This window comes from Canis aureus, chromosome 23 (genome assembly GCF_053574225.1).
Source record: "Canis aureus isolate CA01 chromosome 23, VMU_Caureus_v.1.0, whole genome shotgun sequence".
In the NCBI taxonomy this organism is placed as follows: Eukaryota; Metazoa; Chordata; class Mammalia; order Carnivora; family Canidae; genus Canis; species Canis aureus.
The window spans coordinates 21,876,343-21,898,753 of record NC_135633.1 but is presented as its reverse complement, the minus strand read 5'-3'; the positions used below and the strand labels follow the sequence as shown (position 1 = coordinate 21,898,753).

Below are 22,411 nucleotides of genomic sequence, written 5' to 3'. Positions count from 1 at the left end.
AGTTAAGCATCTCCTTTGGCTCAGGTCATGAACTCAGGGTCCTGGGATGAGCACCACATCAGGCTCCCTGCTCAGCCCTGAGTCAGCTTCTCCCTCACCTTCTCCCTCTGTGATCTCTCTCAAATAAATGAATAAAATCTTAAAAATAGATAGATTATAGATAGATAGAACCAGAGAACATCACCAGAAATACTAACTCCACAGGGAAAACAACGGCACTAAATTCATATCTTTCAATAATTACTCTGAATGTAAATAGACACTAAATGCTCTAATCAAAAGACACAGGGTATCAGAATCAGAATATTAAAAAAATAGTAATCAATCTATACACTATCTACAAGAAACTCATTTTAGACCTAAAGTCACTGCAGATTGAAAATGAGGGAATGGAGAACCACCTATTATGCAAATTGACATTTAAAAAAGCCAAAGTAGCCTTGCTTAAAACAGACAAACTAGATTTTAAAACAAAGATTAGGGCAGCCTGGGTGGCTCAGCACTTTAATGCTGTCTTCAGTCTAGGGCCTGATCTTGGAGACCTGGGATCAAGTCCCACATCAGGCTCCCTACATGGAGCCTACTTCTCCCTCTGTCTGTTTCTCTAACTCTCTCTCCCCCAGCCCCTCTGTGTTTCTCATGAATAAATAAAAATAAAATCTTTAAAAAATAATAAATAAATAAAACAAAGATTGTAGCAAGAGATGAAGAGGTGCATTACATCATAATTAAGGAGTCTATCCATCAAGAAGATCTAACAGCTGTAAATAGTGATACACCCAGCATGGGAACGCCCAAATGTATAAAACAATAATAAAATAAAGAAACTCAGGGATAATATACAGTAATAGGAGGGGACTTCTACACCCCACTTACAACAATGAATAGGCAATCTAAGCAGTAAATCAACAAGGAAACAGTAGATGTGAATGACACACTGGATGCAATGGATTAAACGATATACTCAGGTCATTTAATCCTAAAGTAGCAAAATAAACATTCTTTTTGAGTGCACATGGAACATTTTTCAGAATAGATCACATACTGGGTCACAAACCAGCCCTCAATGAGTACAAAAATATCAATATCATACCATGCATATTTTCACACTACAATGCTATGAAACTTGAAATCAACCATAAGAAAAAAATGTGAAAAGAATTCAAATACATGGAGGTTAAAGAACATCCTGCTAAAGAATGAGTGGATCAACCAGAAAATCAAAGATTTAAAAAAAAATACATGGAAGCAAATGAAAATGAAAACATGACAGTTCAAAACCTTTGGGATGAAGCAAAGGTGGTCCTAGGTGGGAAGTACATCGCAATGCAAGCTATCTCAAGACACAAGAAAAGTCTGAAATATGCAACCTAACTTTACACCTAAAGGAGCTCGAAACACAGCAAGTATAGCATAAACGCAGCAGGGGAAAAGAAATATTAAAGATCGATAAATAATAAGGTTGATAAACCCCTAGCCAGACTTACCAAAAAGAAAAGAGAAAGGACCCAAATAGACAAAATCATGAATGAAAGAGGAGAGATCACAACCAACACCGCAGAAATGCAAAGAGATTTGTATTGAATATGACAATACTATAAGCAATTATATGCCAACAGACTGGGCAACCTGGAAGAAATGGGAAAATTCCCAGAAACTTATAAACTAACAAAACCAAAATAGGAAGAAATAGAAAACTTTAACAGACTGACATCCAGCAAAGACATTGAATCAGTAATCAAACATCTCCCAACAGATATAAGTCCTGGGCCAAATGACTTCAAATGATCCAGACATACACAGAAAAGATAATAGCTTTTCAATATCTTATGCTTTTGGGTGCAATTGCAAATAGAATTGATTCCTAAAATTCTCTTTTTTCAGTTTCATTGTTAGTGTATAGAAATGCCACTGATTTCTGGGCACTGATATGTATCCTGCCACACTGCAAATTGCTGTATGAGTTCTAGCATACAGCTAGAGTCTTTTGGGTTTTCTAAGTACAGTATCGAGTCATCTGCAAAGAGGGAGAGTTTAACTTTTTCTTTGCCAATTTGAATGCCTTTGATTTCTTTCTGTCTTATAGCTGAGGCTAGGACTTCTAGTACTATGTTGAATAGCAGTGAAGAGAGTCGACATCCTTCTCCTGTTCCTGATCTTAGGGGAAAGGCTCCCAGTGTTTCCCCATTAAGAATGATATTTGCTGTGGGATTTTCGTAGATGGCTTTTAAGATGCTGAAGAATGTTCCCTCTATCCCTACACTCTGAGGAGTTTTGACAGGATTGGATGCTGTATTTTGTCCAATGCTTTCTCTGCATCTGTTGAGAGGATCGTATGGTTATTTTTTCCTCTTGCTGATATGATCAATCACATTGATTGCTTTACGAGTGTTGAACCAGCCTTGCATTCCAGGAGTAAATCCCATTTGGTCATGGTGAATAATCTTTTTCATGTATTGTTGGATCCTATTGGCTAGTATCTTGATGAGAATTTTTCCATCTGAGTTCATCAGGGATATTGATCTATAATTCTCCTTTTTGGTGCAGTCTTTTTCTGGTTTTGGAATTAAGGTGATGCTGGCCTCACAAAATGAATTTGGAAACATTCAATCCCTTTCTATCTTTAGGAACAGCGTTAGTAGAATAGGTATGGTTTCTTCTTTAAACGTTTGTAAGAATTCCCCTAGGAAGCCATCTGGCCCTGGACTTTTTTTGCCCTGGGCAGTTTTTGATGACTGCTTCAATTTCCTCCCTGCTTACTGGCCTAGTCAGGTTTTCTATTTCTTCCTGTTCCAGTTTTGGTAGTTTGAGGTTTTCCAGAAATGCGTCCATTTCTTCTACATTGCCTACTTAATTGGCGTATAGCTGCTGATAATATGTTTTTATAATTGTTTGTATTTCTTTGGTATTGGTGGTGATCTCTCTTTTTCTTTCATGATTTTATTAATTTGAGTTTTTCTCTTTTGTTTTTAATAAGGCTGGCTAATGGTTTATCTGTCTTATTAATCCTTTCAAAGAACCAACTCCTGGTATTGTTATCTATTCAAGCTATCAGTTCTTCTGGTCTCTATTTCATTGAGTTCTGCTCGAATCTTTATTAATTCTCTTCTGCTGAGTGTAGGATCTATTTGCTTTTCTTTCTCCAGATCCTTTCGGTACAAGGTTAGCTTCTATCTTGGAGTTTTTTCCAAGTTTTTGAGGGATGCTTGCATTGTGATGTATTTCCCTCTTAGGGCTGCTTTTGCTGTATCCCAAAGATTTTGAATGGTTGTATCTTCATTCTCATTAGTTTCTATGAATCTTTTTAAATCTTCTCTAATTTCCTGGTTGACCCTTTCATCTTTTAGCAGGATGCTCTTTAACCTCCACGTGTTTGAGTTTCTTCCAAATTTCTTCTTCTGATTTATTTCAAGTATCAAAGCATTATGGTCTGAAAATATTCAGGGAACAATATCAATCTTTTCGTATTGGTTAAGGCCTGATTTGAGACCCAGTATGTGGTCTATTCTTGAGAAAGTTCCATGAGCACTTAAGAAGAATGTGTGATCCCATTTAAATTGCCCCTAAAAGCATACAATAATTAGGAATAAGCCTAACCAAAGAGGTAAAGAATCTACACCCTAAAAACTACAGAATACTTCTGAAAGAAATTGAGAAAGACACAAAGAGATGGAAAAATATACCATGATCATGGACTGGAAGAATTAATACTGTGAAAATGTCAATGATACCCAGGAAAATTTACACATCTAATGCAGCCCCTATCAAAATACCATGGAAGTTCTTCCAGAGAGCTGGAATAAATAATTTTAAGATTTGTGTGGTATCAGAAAAGACCCCGAATAACCAGGGGAATACTGAAAAAGAAAACAGGAGCCAGGGGCATCCCAAACCCACATTTCAAGTTGCACTACAAAGCTGTGACCATCAAGACAGTATGATACTGGCACAAAAACAGACACATAGATCAACGGAACAAAACAGAGAACCCAGAAATGAGCCCTCAACCCTATGATGAAATAATATTCGAAAAAGCAGGGAAAGACTATGCACAGGAAAAATGACAATCTCTTCAATAAATGGTGCTGGGAAAATTGGACATCCACATGCAGAAGAATGAATCTAGACCATTCTCTTAGACCATACCCAACGATAAACTCAAAATGGATGAACGATCTAAATGTCAGACAAGATTCCATCAAAATCCTAGAGGAGAACACAGGCAACATCCTTTTTGAACTTGGCCACACCAACTTCTTGCAAGACACCTCTATAAAGGCAAAGGAAACAAAAGCAAAAATGAACTATTGGGACTTAACCAAGATAAAAAGCTCCTGCACAGCAAAAGGAACAGTCAACAAAACTAAAAAACAGGGGGGAGGAGCAAGATGGCGGAAGAGTAGGGTCCCCAAATCACCTGTCTCCACCAAACTACCTAGAAAACCTTCAAATTATCCTGAAAATCTATGAATTCGGCCTGAGATTTAAAGAGAGACCAGCTGGAATGCAACAGTGAGAAGAGTTCGCGCTTCTATCAAGGTAGGAAGACGGGGAAAAAGAAATAAAGAAACAAAAGGCATCCAAGGGGGAGGGGCCCCGCGAGGAGCCGGGCTGAGGCCGGGGCGAGTGTCCCCAGGACAGGAGAGCCCCGTCCCGGAGACGCAGGAGCTGCACGGACCTTCCCGGGGGAAAGGGGCTCGCAGGGAGTTGGAGCAGGACCCAGGAGGGAGGGGATGCCCTCGGGCTCCCCGGGACAGTAACAGCAACTGCGCACCCAGGAGAGTGCGCCGAGCTCCCTAAGGGCTGCAGCGCGCACAGCGGGACCCGGAGCAGCTGGAGGGGCTCGGGGGGCGGCTCCGCGGAGGGGGCTGCACGGCCCCGGGAGCAGCTCAGCCGGGCTCGGGCAGAGGAAGAGGCTCCGTGCGGAGGGGCCTGAGCGGTTCCAGGAGCAGCTCGGAGGGGCTCGGGCGGCGGCTCCGCGGAGGGGGTTGCGCGGCCCGGGAGCGCGAATCCACCAGCGCAGGCTCCGGAGCACAGGGCGCCGGGACACAGCCCAGGATCCCGCCTCCCCTGGGACAGGCAGAGACCGGGAGGGCCCAGGACAGCGAGGACGCTCCTGCCCCAGCTGAGCACATCAGCGGCCCCGCCCGGAGACTCCAGGCCCTGCAGACGGAGTTCCTGCCGGAGCTGAATCCAGGTTTCCAGAGCTGCCCCAACACTGGGGCTGTTGCTCCTGCGGCCTCACGGGGTAAACAACCCCCACTGAGCCCTGCACCAGGCAGGGGCACAGCAGCTCCCCCAACTGCTAACACCTGAAAATCAGCACAACAGGCCCCTCCCCCAGAAGACCAGCTAGACGGACAACTTCCAGGAGAAGCCAAGGGACTTAAAGAACACAGAATCAGAAGATACTCCCCCGTGGTTCTTTTTTTTTTTTTTTTTTTTGTTGTTGTTGTTGTTGTTGTTTTGTTTTTTGTTTTGTTTTGTTTTGCTTTTTGATTTGTTTCCTCCCCCACCCCCTCTTTTTTTTCTCCTTTCTTTTTCTTTCTCTTTTTCTTCTTTTTTTTTCTTTCGTTTTTTTTTCTCTTCCCTTTTTTTTTTCTCTTTCTCTTTTCTTTCCTTCTTTCTCTCCTCTCTTTTTCTCTTTTTTCCAATACAACTTGCTTTTGGCCACTCTGCACTGAGCAAAATGACTAGAAGGAAAACCTCACCTCAAAAGAAAGAATCAGAAACAGTCCTCTCTCCCACAGAGTTACAAAATCTGGATTACAATTCAATGTCAGAAAGCCAATTCAGAAGCACTATTATACAGCTACTGGTGGCTCTAGAAAAAAAGTATAAAGGACTCAAGAGACTTCATGACTGCAGAATTTAGAGCTAATCAGGCAGAAATTAAAAATCAATTGAATGAGATGCAATCCAAACTAGAAGTCCTAAAGACGAGGGTTAACGAGGTGGAAGAACGAGTGAGTGACATAGAAGACAAGTTGATAGCAAAGAGGGAAACTGAGGAAAAAAGAGACAAACAATTAAAAGACCATGAAGATAGATTAAGGGAAATAAACGACAGCCTGAGGAAGAAAAACCTACGTTTAATTGGGGTTCCCGAGGGCGCCGAAAGGGCCAGAGGGCCAGAATATGTATTTGAACAAATTCTAGCTGAAAACTTTCCTAATCAGGGAAGGGAAACAGGCATTCAGATCCAGGAAATAGAGAGATCCCCCGCTAAAATCAATAAAAACCGTTCAACACCTCGACATTTAATTGTGAAGCTTGCAAATTCCAAAGATAAGGAGAAGATCCTTAAAGCAGCAAGAGACAAGAAATCCCTGACTTTTATGGGGAGGAGTATTAGGGTAACAGCAGACCTATCCACAGAGACCTGGCAAGCCAGAAAGGGCTGGCAGGATATATTCAGGGTCCTAAATGAGAAGAACATGCAACCAAGAATCCTTTATCCAGCAAGGCTCTCATTCAAAATGGAAGGAGAGATAAAGAGCTTCCAAGACAGGCAGCAACTAAAAGATTATGTGACCTCCAAACCAGCTCTGCAAGAAATTTTAAGGGGGACTCTTAAAATTCCCCTTTAAGAAGAAGTTCAGTGGAACAGTCCACAAAAACAAAGACTGAATAGATATCATGATGACACTAAACTCATATCTCTCAATAGTAACTCTGAATGTGAACGGGCTTAATGACCCCATCAAAAGGCGCAGGGTTTCAGACTGGATAAAAAAGCAGGACCCATCTATTTGCTGTCTACAAGAGACTCATTTTAGACAAAAGGACACCTACAGCCTGAAAATAAAGGGTTGGAGAACCATTTACCATTCGAATGGTCCTCAAAAGAAAGCAGGGGTAGCCATCCTTATATCAGATAAACTAAAATTTACCCCAAAGACTGTAGTGAGAGATGAAGAGGGACACTATATCATACTTAAAGGATCTATTCAACAAGAGGACTTAACAATCCTCAATATATATGCTCCGAATGTGGGAGCTGCCAAATATATAAATCAATTATTAACCAAAGTGAAGAAATACTTAGATAATAATACACTTATACTTGGTGACTTCAATCTAGCTCTTTCTATACTCGATAGGTCTTCTAAGCACAACATCTCCAAAGAAACGAGAGCTTTAAATGATACACTGGACCAGATGGATTTCACAGATATCTACAGAACTTTACATCCAAACTCAACTGAATACACATTCTTCTCAAGCGCACATGGAACTTTCTCCAGAATAGACCACATATTGGGACACAAATCGGGTCTGAACCGATACCAAAAGATTGGGATTGTCCCCTGCATATTCTCGGACCATAATGCCTTGAAATTAGAACTAAATCACAACAAGAAGTTTGGAAGGACCTCAAACACATGGAGGTTAAGGACCATCCTGCTAAAAGATAAAAGGGTCAACCAGGAAATTAGAGAAGATTTAAAAAGATTCATGGAAACTAATGAGAATGAAGATACAACCGTTCAAAATCTTTGGGATGCAGCAAAAGCAGTCCTAAGGGGGAAATACATCGCAATACAAGCATCCATTCAAAAACTGGAAAGAACTCAAATACAAAAGCTAACCTTACACATAAAGGAGCTAGAGAAAAAACAGCAAATAGATCCTACACGCAAGAGAAGAAGGGAGTTAATAAAGATTCGAGCAGAACTCAACGAAATCGAGACCAGAAGAACTGTGGAACAGATCAACAGAACCAGGAGTTGGTTCTTTGAAAGAATTAATAAGATAGATAAACCATTAGCCAGCCTTATTAAAAAGAAGAGAGAGAAGACTCAAATTAATAAAATCATGAATGAGAAAGGAGAGATCACTACCAACACCAAGGAAATACAAACGATTTTAAAAACATATTATGAACAGCTATACGCCAATAAATTAGGCAATCTAGAAGAAATGGACGCATTCCTGGAAAGCCACAAACTACCAAAACTGGAACAGGAAGAAATAGAAAACTTGAACAGGCCAATAACCAGGGAGGAAATTGAAGCAGTCATCAAAAACCTCCTAAGACACAAGAGTCCAGGGCCAGATGGCTTCCCAGGGGAATTTTATCAAACGTTTAAAGAAGATATCATACCTATTCTCCTAAAGCTGTTTGGAAAGATAGAAAGAGATGGAGTACTTCCAAATTCGTTCTATGAAGCCAGCATCACCTTAATTCCAAAGCCAGACAAAGACCCCGCCAAAAAGGAGAATTACAGACAAATATCCCTGATGAACATGGATGCAAAAATTCTCAACAAGATACTGGCCAATAGGATCCAACAGTACATTAAGAAAATTATTCACCATGACCAAGTAGGATTTATCCCTGGGACACAAGGCTGGTTCAACACCCGTAAAACAATCAATGTGATTCATCATATCAGCAAGAGAAAAACCAAGAACCATATGATCCTCTCATTGGATGCAGAGAAAGCATTTGACAAAATACAGCATCCATTCCTGATCAAAACTCTTCAGAGTGTAGGGATAGAGGGAACATTCCTCGACATCTTAAAAGCCATCTATGAAAAGCCCACAGCAAATATCATTCTCAATGGGGAAGCACTAGGAGCCTTTCCCCTAAGATCAGGAACAAGACAGGGATGTCCACTCTCACCACTGCTGTTCAACATAGTACTAGAAGTCCTAGCCTCAGCAATCAGACAACAAAAAGACATTAAAGGCATTCAAATTGGCAAAGAAGAAGTCAAACTCTCCCTCTTCGCCGATGACATGATACTCTACATAGAAAACGCAAAAGTCTCCACCCCAAGATTGCTAGAACTCATACAGCAATTCGGTAGCGTGGCAGGATACAAAATCAATGCCCAGAAGTCAGTGGCATTTCTATACACTAACAATGAGACTGAAGAAAGAGAAATTAAGGAGTCAATCCCATTTACAATTGCACCCAAAAGCATAAGATACCTAGGAATAAACCTAACCAAAGATGTAAAGGATCTATACCCTCAAAACTATAGAACACTTCTGAAAGAAATTGAGGAAGACACAAAGAGATGGAAAAATATTCCATGCTCATGGATTGGCAGAATTAATATTGTGAAAATGTCAATGTTACCAAGGGCAATATACACGTTTAATGCAATCCCTATCAAAATACCATGGACTTTCTTCAGAGAGTTAGAACAAATTATTTTAAGATTTGTGTGGAATCAGAAAAGACCCCGAATAGCCAGGGGAATTTTAAAAAAGAAAACCATATCTGGGGGCATCACAATGCCAGATTTCAGGTTGTACTACAAAGCTGTGGTCATCAAGACAGTGTGGTACTGGCACACAAACAGACACATAGATCAGTGGAACAGAATAGAGAATCCAGAAGTGGACCCTGAACTTTATGGGCAACTAATATTCGATAAAGGAGGAAAGACTATCCATTGGAAGAAAGACAGTCTCTTCAATAAATGGTGCTGGGAAAATTGGACATCCACATGCAGAAGAATGAAACTAGACCACTCTCTTTCACCATACACAAAGATAAACTCAAAATGGATGAAAGATCTAAATGTGAGACAAGATTCCATCAAAATCCTAGAGAAGAACACAGGCAACACCCTTTTTGAACTCGGCCTTAGTAACTTCTTGCAAGATACATCCACGAAGGCAAAAGAACCAAAAGCAAAAATGAACTATTGGGACTTCATCAAGATAAGAAGCTTTTGCACAGCAAAGGATACAGTCAACAAAACTCAAAGACAACCTACAGAATGGGAGAAGATATTTGCAAATGACATATCAGATAAAGGGCGACTTTCCAAGATCTATAAAGAACTTATTAAACTCAACACCAAAGAAACAAACAATCCAATCATGAAATGGGCAAAAGACATGAACAGAAATCTCACAGAGGAAGACATAGACATGGCCAACATGCATATGAGAAAATGTTCTGCATCACTTGCCATCAGGGAAATACAAATCAAAACTACAATGAGATACCACCTCACACCAGTGAGAATGGGGAAAATTAACAAGGCAGGAAACAACAAATGTTGGAGAGGATGCGGAGAAAAGGGAACCCTCTTACACTGTTGGTGGGAATGTGAACTGGTGCAGCCACTCTGGAAAACTGTGTGGAGGTTCCTCAAACAGTTAAAAATAGACCTGCCCTACGACCCAGCAATTGCACTGTTGGGGATTTACCCCAAAGATACAAATGCAATGAAACGCCAGGACACCTGCACCCCGATGTTTCTAGCAGCAATGGCCACGATAGCCAAACTGTGGAAGGAGCCTCGGTGTCCAACGAAAGATGAATGGATAAAGAAGATGTGGTTTATGTATACAATGGAATATTACTCAGCTATTAGAAATGACAAATACCCACCATTTGCTTCAACGTGGATGGAACTGGAGGGTATTATGCTGAGTGAAGTAAGTCAGTCGGAGAAGGACAAACATTATATGTTCTCATTCATTTGGGGAATATAAATAATAGTGAAAGGGAATATAAGGGAAGGGAGAAGAAATGTGTGGGAAATATCAGAAAGGGAGACAGAACGTAAAGACTGCTAACTCTGGGAAACGAACTAGGGGTGGTAGAAGGGGAGGAGGGCGGGGGGTGGGAGTGAATGGGTGACGGGTAACACAACGGGGTGTTATTCTGTATGTTAGTAAATTGAACACCAATTAAAAAAAAAACTAAAAAACAATATACAGTATGGGAGAAGATATTTGTAAATGACATATCAGATAGAGGGCTAGTACCCAAGATCTATAAAGAACTTATTAAATCAACAGCAGAGAAACAAATAATCCAATCCTGAAATGGGCAAAAGATATGAACAGAAATTTCACAATGGAAGACATAGGATGTTCAATCTCACCGTTACTATTTAATATCATACTGGAAGTCTTGGCTTCCATAATCAGAAAACAAAAGAAATAAAAGGCACTCCATCTGACAAGGAAGAAGTCAAATGTTAAGTATTTGCAGATGATATAATACTCAATGTAGAAAACCTGAAAGCCTTGAAAAAATTATTAGAACTCCTACATGAATTCACCAAACTTGCAGGATATAAAATCATTGTGCACAAATCTGTTGCATTTCTATACACCAACAATGAAGCAGCAGAAAAAGAAATCAAGGAATCGATTCCCTTTGTCATTGCATCAAAAACCAAGATGATACCTAATAATAAACCTAACCAAAGGTATAAAAATCTGTACTCTTAAAACTATAGAACACTAATGCAAGAAATTGAAGAGGACAGTAAGAAATAGAAAAGCCTTCTATGATCATGGATTGGAAGAACAAATGTTGTTAAAATGTCTATACTACTCAAAGAAATCTACACATTAAATGCAATCCTTATCAAAATAACATCAGTATTTTTCACAGAGCTAGAACAAACATCCCTAACATTTGTATGCAAACACAGAAGACCCTGAATGCCCAAAGCAATCCTAAAACAGAAAAGTAAGATAGGAGACATCATGATTCTGGACTTCAAGCTATATTAAAAAGCTGTAGACATCAAGACATTATGCTACTGGCATGAAAACAGACATATAGATCAATGGAACAGAATAGAAAACTCAGAAATGAAGCCACAACTATTTGGTCAACTAATCTTCAACAAAGCAGGAATGAATATCCAGTAAGGGGTGGGGAATCAGTCTCTTCAACAAATGGTACTGGAAAAATTGGAAAGCAACATGCAGAAGAATGAAACTGGACCACTTTCTTACAGTGCACACACACACACACACACACAACTTCAAAATGGATGAAATACCTAAGTGTGAGACAGGAAAACATCAAAATCATAAAGGATAACTTAGGCAGAAACCTCTTTGACAGTAGTAGCAACTTCTTACTAGACTTGTCTCCAGAGGCAAGGGAAACAAAAGCAAAAATGAACTAATGGGATTTCATAAAGATAAAAGCTTCTGCACAGCAAAGATAACAATCAACAAAACTAAAAGATAGCCTATGGAGTCAAGAAGATAATTAATATATCTGATAAAGGGTTAGTATCCAAAATCGATAAAGAACTTATAAAACTCAACACCCAAAGAACAAATAATCCAGTCAAGAAATGTGCAGAAGATATGAATAGACACCTTTCAGAAGAATATCCAGATAACTAACAGACGTGAAAAGATGCTCAACATCACTTATCATCAGGGAAATACAAATTGAAACCGTGATGAGATATCACCTCACACCAGGAAGAATGGCTAAAATTAACTCAAGAAACAACAGGTGTTGGCTAGTATGCAAAGAAGAATCCTATTGCACTCTTGGTGGGAATACAAACTGGAGCAGCCACTCTGGAAGACACCATGGAGGTTCCTCAAAAGGTTACAAATAGACCTACCTTACAAACAGGCAATTGGACTACTAGCTATTTACCAAAAGGATACAAAAATACTGATTCAGAGGGGTACATGCACCTCAATGTTTATAGTACCGTTATCAACAATAGCCAAATCATTGAAAGAACTAAAATATCCATCAATTGATGAATGGATAAAGAAGAGGTGACATGTATATGTATATATATAAATAAATATGTATATATAAATAAATATATACATGTTTATATAATAATAAATATATAAATATGTATTTATATAAATATATTTATTCCATATATATCGGAATATGGAATATTGGACTATGGAATATTAGCCATCAAAAATAATGAAATCTTGCCATTTACAGCAATGTGGATGGAGCTAGAGTATATTATGCTAAATGAAATATGTTAGAGAAAGGCAGATATAGTATGATCTGAACCATATGTAGAATTTAAGAAAGAAAATAGATGAACATATGAGAAGGGGAAAAGAAAAAAAGGAGAGAGGGAAGCAATCCATAAAAGACTCTTAATGATAGAAAACTGAGAATTGATAGAGGGAGGTGGATGGAGTTGGGCTAGATGGTTGATGGATATTAAAGAGGGCACTTGCTGTGATGCGCACTGGATATTGCATGTAAGTGGTGCATGACTGAATTCTACTCCAGAAACTAATACCACCCTGTATGTTAACTTACTAAAATTTAAATTAAAAAAAATAAACCAGTTGCCATAAAGCAGTCAGTGGATGAGCTGGACAGCTAAATAAATGCAGCTGAGGGGCATATTAGTGGGCTGGATCAGGCCAAGGAGTTTCATAGTCCTATTACATAATGGTTAGAAGACACAGAAAGAAGGAGGAGGAAATGAATAAGAGATCATATGCAAGGATGTCACAATGTAAATTTGGTAGTACCTGAGTCACATGAGGAAATAGACTGGGAACATACTTGAAGAAAGTGAAATGAAAGACTGCTCTAAAATTTAAAAAATGTAAGACTGAAGTTTGAAGGTATTTTATAGAGACAAATTAGATGTCAAAAATAAAACCTTCTAGCCTCGGTGTCCATCGAAAGATGAATGGATAAAAAAGATGTGGTTTATGTATACAATGGAATATTAGTCAGCCATTAGAAACGACAAATACCCACCATTTGCTTCGACGTGGATGGAACTGGAGGGTATTATGCTGAGTGAAGTAAGTCAATCAGAGAAGGACAAACATTATATGGTCTCATTCATTTGGGGAATATAAATAATAGTGAAAGGGAATAGAAGGTAAGGGAGAAGAAATGGGTAGGAAATATCAGAAAGGGAGACAGAACATGAGAGACTCCTAACTCCGGGAAACAAACTGGAGGTAGTGGAAGGGGAGGAGGGCGGGGGGTTGGGGTGAATGGATGCTGGGCACTGAGGGGGGCACTTGACGGGATGAGCACTGGGTGTTTTCTGTATGTTGGCAAATTGAACACCAATAAAAAATAAATTTATTATTTAAAAAAATAAAAAAATGAAACCTTCTAGATATATTATGATATCAGAAAAAAAAAAAACAGTTCTAAAGGCTATGTGTAGGTCACCTATTACCTTTGGTAGGTTCCTAAACAGATTCTGAGACTTTGATGTATACTGGTGGTATTTTGAGGAGTTGAAGTGGAAAATAAGAGGATGGAGTAGAAACAAAAGCAAACCAGAAATAATGTAATTTTAGTAATACACAAAAAAATGATTAAAAAATAAAAATTAGCAATTCACAATGAAGGTTTTAATATGGCCACAAATTCTTTAACACTCCCTCTCATAAAGAATCCAAGTGCAGTCTCCCTCCTGCTAAATCTGGGCTGATTCCAGGGACTCACTCATAAGCAACAGAATATGGCACAAGTGATGCCAATTATAAACTATATATATAGAAGTAATCTACAAAATTTTGTAAATAACTAAAAATACTTGGATAGATTCAAATGGGAACTCACCCTACCATATAATATTATGTATTACAAAGCAATACTAATACAAATAATGTAGCATTGTCATAGTAGTAAAGTCAAACACACCAATGACGGAACAGAAACACGACCATGTGTGCATGAAACTTGGTATACAGTAAAGTTTACACTTCAAGTCAGTGAGAGAAAGATCAAATATTTATCTCTATATAGAGATAGAAAGCTAAAAATAAGATAAATAAAGATAAGATACAGAGATAAAAATAAAACAGTATGGAGGTTCCCCAAACACTAAAAATAGAACTAACCTATGACCTAGCAATTGCATTACTAGGTATTTAGCCAAAGATTACAAAAATATTGTTCAAAGGGATACATGTACCCTGATATTTATAACAGCATTATGGACAATAGCCAAATGAGGGAAACAACCCACGTGTCCAACAACTGAAGAATGGATAAATAGGATAAAGAAGATGTGATATATATATATATATATATATATATATATATATATATATATATATATTACTGAGCCATACAAAAGAATGAAATCTTGCCATCTGTAACAAAGTTGGTGGAGCCAGAGTATTATGCTAAGTGAAATAAGTCAGAGAAAGACAAAGACTATATGATTTCATTCATATATGGAATTTAAGGAACAAAAGAAATAAATGGAAAAAAAAGAGAAACTAAGAAACAGACTGTGAACTATAGAGAGCAAACTGATGGTTACCAGACAGGAGGGAGTGGGGGATGGGCTGAATATGCAGATGAAAGAGTGAACTTGCTGTGATGAGCACTGGGTGATGCATGGAAGTGTTGAATCATTGTATTGCACACCTGAAACTAAGATTACACTGTATGTTAGCTAACTGGAATTTAATTTCTTTTTAAAAGTAAAACAAAACAAACACACCCAGGAAAGTTTACATAGAGTACATGGGTCAACAAGGTGGGTGGATACTTTAAAGTCTAGAGCATAATTAAAACTTAGGCAATTGTGTTTAAATTTAGAGAAAGAAAAGATTTAGTAAATGGCGCACCAACTCTGTCAAGAAAACAGAAGCTATTCAGACTATGCACTGTAGCTGCCATTGACGGGCGTACTCTGGGGCAGCATCCACACTTCATGGGTCATGGGGAGGTGTAGGAGACACCATGAGAGTGCCCAAGGTAGTGCTGAGGTGATAGGGGACTCAGGGTAGAGGAAATTTATAAATTGTTGTGGATAGCAACACGTTACTTAGTATTTTCACAGCTGTTATGAATATAGCACTGCATACTAACTTAATACCACTCCCTACTCTTCACAATGTAACCACAAACAGATTTAAATATATCAGTATGAAACATAATGCACTGTTTTACAAAAAATAAAACAAACAAAAACAAATAAACAAAAGCACTTTGTGATCTTGTGAAGTGACCCCTAAATAAGATCCACAGAGAAAATCTATTCACAGAAGAATAGAATTTGACTCAATCAAAGTGAAAGATGTCTGGACAGAAGACACTAAAACTGAGAGCATCATAAAAGACTAGAGGAGAGACAAGCAATATCTAACCAACAAGGAACTCTAACATTTGAAATATGCATAGATATTTTGACAATATGCAGGAAAACAAAATTAATAGAAAAAGCAGATAAAGGATGTCAACGTATAATTCACAGTATGAAGAACACAAATGGCTCAACAGTATATGAACAATGCTCACTTATCGGGAGAAAATCAAATTAAAAATAGTCACATAGTATTTTACATTATATACTTTTTTAACAAATAGCATCTAATGGTGGAAGGAATGTGAAAAATAAAGAAACTTTAGGAATATCTAGTGATATTTTATAAATAATTGGGGAGAAATTTTTATAATTTCTATGGAAATTAAATCCTTTTATAGCTTTCACTGAATTAAAAATCCTCCACATATACCGGTTTTAGATCTATAAAGAGAAGTGTACAATGATATTGAAAGCAACATTATTTTTGGTAACAATTATGGGTCCTTAGGGCCTAAACTACTTACATGAAGAGAAAAAATGCAAGTAATGGGAATCGAACAGTTTAAAAGATGAAGTGGACTTTCATAGAGCAACGTGGACAGATGCTTACAAATTTCTGTTAAGTATAAACAAAGAATACCATCAGATTTATAAACCAATGACATTTTTACAATTCCATTTCCAACCTTTCCTATCATCAACAAACATGTAACTAATAAGCATACTTAAGTTTAATTAGACATATTTTAAGAACACCAGAGTTTTCACTCCCCCGAAGGAAAGAGGAATAGCAATGTTGAGATCTATGGAAGAAAGAGAGGTAAAAATAGAGTAAAAGAAGGCCTCCAAAGAGACTGAAGGTGGTGGCACTGTGCAAGGAACATAGTTAATGATACTGTAATAGCTTTGTATGGTGACAAACTATAGCTACACCTAAGGTGAGCATAGCATAATGTATAGACTTGTCCAATCACTATGTTGTATATCTGAAACTAAGGTAACATTGTGTGTCAATTACACTCAAATTTTTAAAAATTAATGAAAACAAATAAATAGAGAATAAAGAAACTGATCATGTTTGCTCCCAATATTGGAGAGATAGGAATAATTCACATGAAGTTCAAAATAAAATTTTTAGAAAAGGAATAAATCATATTTCCTAGTATAGAGTTGTATATACATCCCATTTGAAACATCTTTCACTATAGGAAAAAAATTCTATCAGATTTTCTCTCTGAAAAATACATTGTATTTTTTCAGGAATTTTTTTTAAGTTTCTCTTGTATGTTTATCATTATAATGCAATGACAAAAGCCATGATGTGCTAACATCAATCCACTAGATAGGATGGTTTGGGAGGGCTTATCAAACAGTTTTGTGCAGGAAGCCCATGAGAACTTCTGAATGAGCCTTTTGTACCCATACAAGGCACTGAGCTTGCATGTGCAAAGGAGTATGAATATGGATGGACAGATGTGTGTAACACCCCTACATCCAGGAGACTAATTCCTGCAGCACACACAGTCAATGTTGGGCTAGATTAACAGAGCTCCTCACTTTTAGAGAGAAAGAAAATAATTTTCTTCTCACACCTGCCTGCCTGTCTGTCCCAGGAGGACATTTTAGGCCCAAGAGTAGTGATGGGAAGAAGTTCCCAGATGGCAATGTCCCTGAGGCTCTGGAGTTATAACTATACCAGATGCCTGAGAAACTAATCAGAACTCCAGTATTGCTGGGGCCGGCCTCCTTGCTCACATCCCCTGTAGGTGCGTCTGGTAAGAGGGTGTCTGAGGAGAAACTAGACCAAGATTAGCAAGAACATGGGGGAGATCTTTGTCTTCAGTCCAGATCTGTGCTTTGTTCCATTCCTAACTCAATACAGCTGAAGTACTTTGAAAATGGGGTGGAAGAGGCTGCATTCTGTCCCAGGTCAGGAGGCACATGTGAGAACCTGTGCTCTGGGACCTTCCCTTTTGCAGTCCTCTGTCTTTTTTGGATCTTTTGCTGGGTGGTGTCAGTAATGCAGAGAAGCAGGAATTTGTCCATAGCCAATTAATGAGCAGAGGGGATCAGGGAAATATATCATCTGGAGCTCAGTTTAGAAAATTTGGGGGTTTCATCTGTGATTATGAACATTTAGAAGCTTTAGGGCAAAGACTCTATCCCCAAATGCCTGACTCATGGCACAAGAATTAAATTTAATCTCTACAACTTCAGAGACTGAGGATACAGACCACAGTGGGAGGATCCATGAGAGTCAGAAGATAGCCCCTTAGATTTCAGCTCCATCTAAAGAAATTCTAAAATCTACACCTGCCAAAAAGGGGGATTATGCACAAACCGTAGGATCATAGAGATATCTGTCACTGGTTTGTTCAGAGCAAAGATGTCTGAAATGGTACATGGAAGACATGTCTCACAATTGTGTCTGTGTGCATGGAGTTAGGTGGTGCTTAACAATTCCTCCTCCATTTCAAACAGCACTTGCATAGTGTTATGCTGAGGGTCTGTCCTACAGCATGGGAAAAAGCCCATCCTGCAGATTCTCTGCTTTTATCATTGCCCTTCAACTTCACTGGATTCTTCATTCTGTCCCTACCTGGAAGCAGTAGTCATCAGTTCTAGTCCTTAGGCCTACTACTGTCACTGGCTAGCCCTATTTTGCAATCCAAGGTTGAAAGAGGAATGGGGAAGGTCATATATAGACTCAAAAGCTTTACTTCTAGGGCTGAATAGGTAGTTCAAGTTCAATGCTTGTTGGATAAACTATGGATTGAAGACTATGTAGAAATATCCAGAGAAAAAAGGAGAAAGGAGAAAAGAGTGAGTGGCAAGAATGGATTAAAAAATCCTCCTATGTCTGAAACATATATTACATTGTATATATATAGACATATTTATACATTATATATACACAAATATATATATTCAATATATTATATAGAAACAATTTTAAAATGTAATAAACTATATTTGACATTATGCTAATTACTTGAGAGGTAAGCAAATGGAGATAGATCTAGAAGAATAAGAGATAATTCTGTATAGATATTGTGTTTTTAATTCTCTCCAGTTAAGGTATTCTTAAATATTGATAATCTATATCTATTATATAATATCATTATCAATATACATTGTTCTTATGAATTTTTTTTATTTTCATGAATAATTTGTAAGGAATCATATGACTCAAACTTTAACTACTATAACAATATACAATGCTAATCAATGTCTTAAATGAAGACTTTTAATTTATAAGCAAGAACTATAATTATTTTCTCATATATGATATTTTGGAAATTCTATTTTTTAAATATTAACTTACCTTTACTCTATTTTTAAATATAATTTTAACAATTCCTCATTCTTCTTCTTCATTCATTGTGTAAAGCTTAAAAATTTACAGATTTTATGTACTACTATTGAATTAAATTATAGCTCTTAAAAAAATGGTCCTGTGGAGTTCTCAGAAATTTCACTCTAGGGCTAGAAATAAGTATCCCAAACTTCTTCAGGAGACAAAGAGAACATGCTTCTTTCTCTATGAATACTGCATGGACACTCATGCCTGAATTTCCACTTCTTCCGTTTGGCTGTATCCTCCAACTCTCATTTCAATATTTTCCCTCCTTCCATGCAATGAATTCCTAATTCCTCCCAAGAATACTCTGAAATGCCTGAGAAGAAAAGCTTCTCAGACATGGTGAGATTTGGAGCCCTAACGTATAAGAATTATATGTCAAAATTTTGCAGTGTAGGATCAGAGGATGCAATGAGCAAGAAAAAAAGGCAAAATGCAAATGATAAAAGTGGTGATTAGAAAGAGTATTTAGATTTTAGAGGCATGAGGCATCCAACTACAAAAATGAAAAGAAGAGTTGAGTGAACATAGTGCTCAAGACAAGAGAAGGTCCTTTGGTCACCAATTGAAGACTGGACGTTATTTTTCCATGGGTTTTTACCATCACGACTTCCAGCTTGTAGAGCATCGCCCAATATTTGTGAGCCAATACACCGAGACAAAGCATAACCACTAGACAGGAGGACCTGGAACATTGTATTGGAGGTAGAAGGGGAAATGGAAAGGGGATGAAAGTACATAAAAGTACATTTCATCACTCTCACACGATTGCAATGAGAATTATCAATGCTTAGCTTCTTCAATGACACATATGCCTCCTCCATACATATGTGCAAGTGCACATTCTACTTTTACATTGTTCCATTCCTGAAGTCAAGAATCCCACACGTATGAAGATGTATTTGCAATTACGTGGCAGAATCCATACCCACCAAATTAAAATGACTTTTTACACAAAATGAAAATGTTCATGCCAGGATATAGTATTTTTAATCTGTTATTAAAGCCAACTATAGCTGAAAATTCAGAGCAGGGGTGGCATGGAAAACTAGGAATCTGTACCTAGTCAAACTTTGTGACAGACTCTGTTACTCATTTCTGTGTGTTGTTATAGTTAAATTGTCATGTGTTATATAGGTAAGTAGTCATTAAAGAACAAAAAAACAAAAAGGAAGAAACTTATAAAGACAAATCTAGGGACTCATTGTCACAAAGTACTTTTCAAAGTAATTTTATCCTTTCTTTTGTTGCTAAAAAGACATAACATTCTCTCAAAAACAGAACTTGAGCAAATCAAAAATGTATAAATGAACCATATACCTTAGGCCTCTACACTGCTTAGTGATAGAAATATCAGAACAGGGTCAGAACACAAAGAATAAAGACATGAATTTACATGGCTCTCGATGACCTGCTAGGACTCACACGAGTTTCACCTAGGTGAAGCAAATTGTAGTGAATTTATGTGTCTTGATGCAGTAGCTAATTTTTACCCTAATTTTACAGATCACTAAAGGAAAACTGTAGAAATATATGACAGAAGATGACAACAAATCAAAATGGGACCATATCCATTGAGATTTCAGACTTTCTCCTGAATTGTTTAGTCAGGTCTCCCAGCTGGCAACTTTCTTTCTCCCTGCCCCTCAGCCTCCTCTTCCTCCTGGCCATGGGGGCCAATGGTGTTCTCCTGATCACCATCTGGCTGGAGGCCTCTCTGCACGAGCACATGTACTACCTGCTCAGCATCCTCTCCCTATTGGACATCGTGCTCTGCCTCACTGTCATCCCCAAAGTCCTGACCATTTTCTGGTTTGATCTCAAGTCCATCAACTTTTATGCTTGCTTCATTCAGATGTACATCATGAATTGCTTCCTTGCCATGGAGTCCTGCACATTCATGGTCATGGCCTATGACCACTATGTGGCCATCTGCCACCCACTGAGGTACCCATCCATCATCACAGAACAATTTGTAGTGAAGGCTGCCATTTTTATTTTGGCCAGGAATGCTATTTCTTCAGTGCCTATTCCCATTCTATCATCCAGACTCCATTATTGTGGGGGAAATGTCATTGAGAATTGCATCTGTGCCAATATGTCTGTCTCCAAGCTCTCCTGTGATGATGTCACCATCAATCGCCTTTACCAGTTTGCTGCAGGCTGGACAATTCTAGGATCTGATCTCATCTTTATCTTCCTCTCCTACAGCCTTATACTGCGAGCTGTGCTGAGACTCAAGGCAGAGGGTGCTATGGCCAAAGCCCTGAGCACATGTGGTTCTCACTTCATCCTTATCCTCTTCTTCAGCACTATCCTTCTGGTCTTCGTGCTCACTCATGTGGCAAAGAAGAAAGTCTCCCCTGATGTGCCAGTCTTGCTCAATGTTCTCCACCATGTCATTCCTGCAGCCCTCAATCCCATTGTTTATGGAGTGAGAACTCAGGAGATCAAGCAAGGAATCCAGAGATTACTAAACAAAGGATGGTAATGAAGACAACTGGAGCTCTGCCTTCCTAAATTAGAATGATTTTGAATCAATAATGGGTGAGTGAGCTGCAATTTATATCTATGAGTCATAATCTCAAACTGGGTAAATTGGATATTGTTCCTTCTTTAATAAACTTAAGTGTCATTATATGTTTCCTTTCTCTCACTTCTCCTTTAACAATATCCTTAGCCTCTTTTGCTATAACCATACATATTATCCTATTTTGACAAAATACTGGATTTCCACTGGGCAGGTTCTAAAGTGAGAAATTTATTTTTTTTCCAGATAGTAGAAGTGGTTTGTTTTATTTTTTTATTGGAGTTAAATCTGCCAATATTTAGCAGAACACCAACTGCTCATCCCGCCAAGTGCCCCCTCAGTACCCCACACCCAGTCACCACAACACCCAGCCCACCTCTCTGTCCACTTCCCCTTGTTCATTTCCCAGAGTTAGGTGTCTCTCATGTTTGTCACACTCACTGAAATTTTCACTCATTTTCTCTACTTTCCCTTTACTCCCTTTCACTAATTTTTATATTCCCCAAATGAATGAGACCATATAATGTTTGTTCTGCTCCAATTGACTTACTTCACTCAGCATAATACCCTTCAGTTCCATACACATCGAAGCAAATGTGGGTATTCGTCATTTCTAATGACTGAGTAATATTTCATTGTATACATATAGCACATCTTCTTTATCCATTCATCTTTCGATGGACACCAGGGCTCCTTCCACAGTTTGGCTATTGTGGACAT

At 38.2% G+C, this 22,411-nt stretch overlaps 1 protein-coding gene across 1 annotated transcript; it reads left to right on the top strand.

The window, feature by feature from the left end:
- Positions 1-20,704: 20,704 nt before the first annotated feature.
- Positions 20,705-21,652, top strand: LOC144295328 (olfactory receptor 56A3-like). Its single transcript, XM_077867710.1, has one exon. It carries the CDS (start codon positions 20,705-20,707, stop codon positions 21,650-21,652), a length of 948 nt encoding a protein of 315 aa, XP_077723836.1.
- Positions 21,653-22,411: the final 759 nt, after the last annotated feature.

Excerpts from the sequence above, each read along its gene's own strand:
- LOC144295328 (XM_077867710.1), top strand. The coding sequence starts at position 20,705 with ATGACAACAAATCAAAATGGGACCATATCCATTGAGATTTCAGACTTT.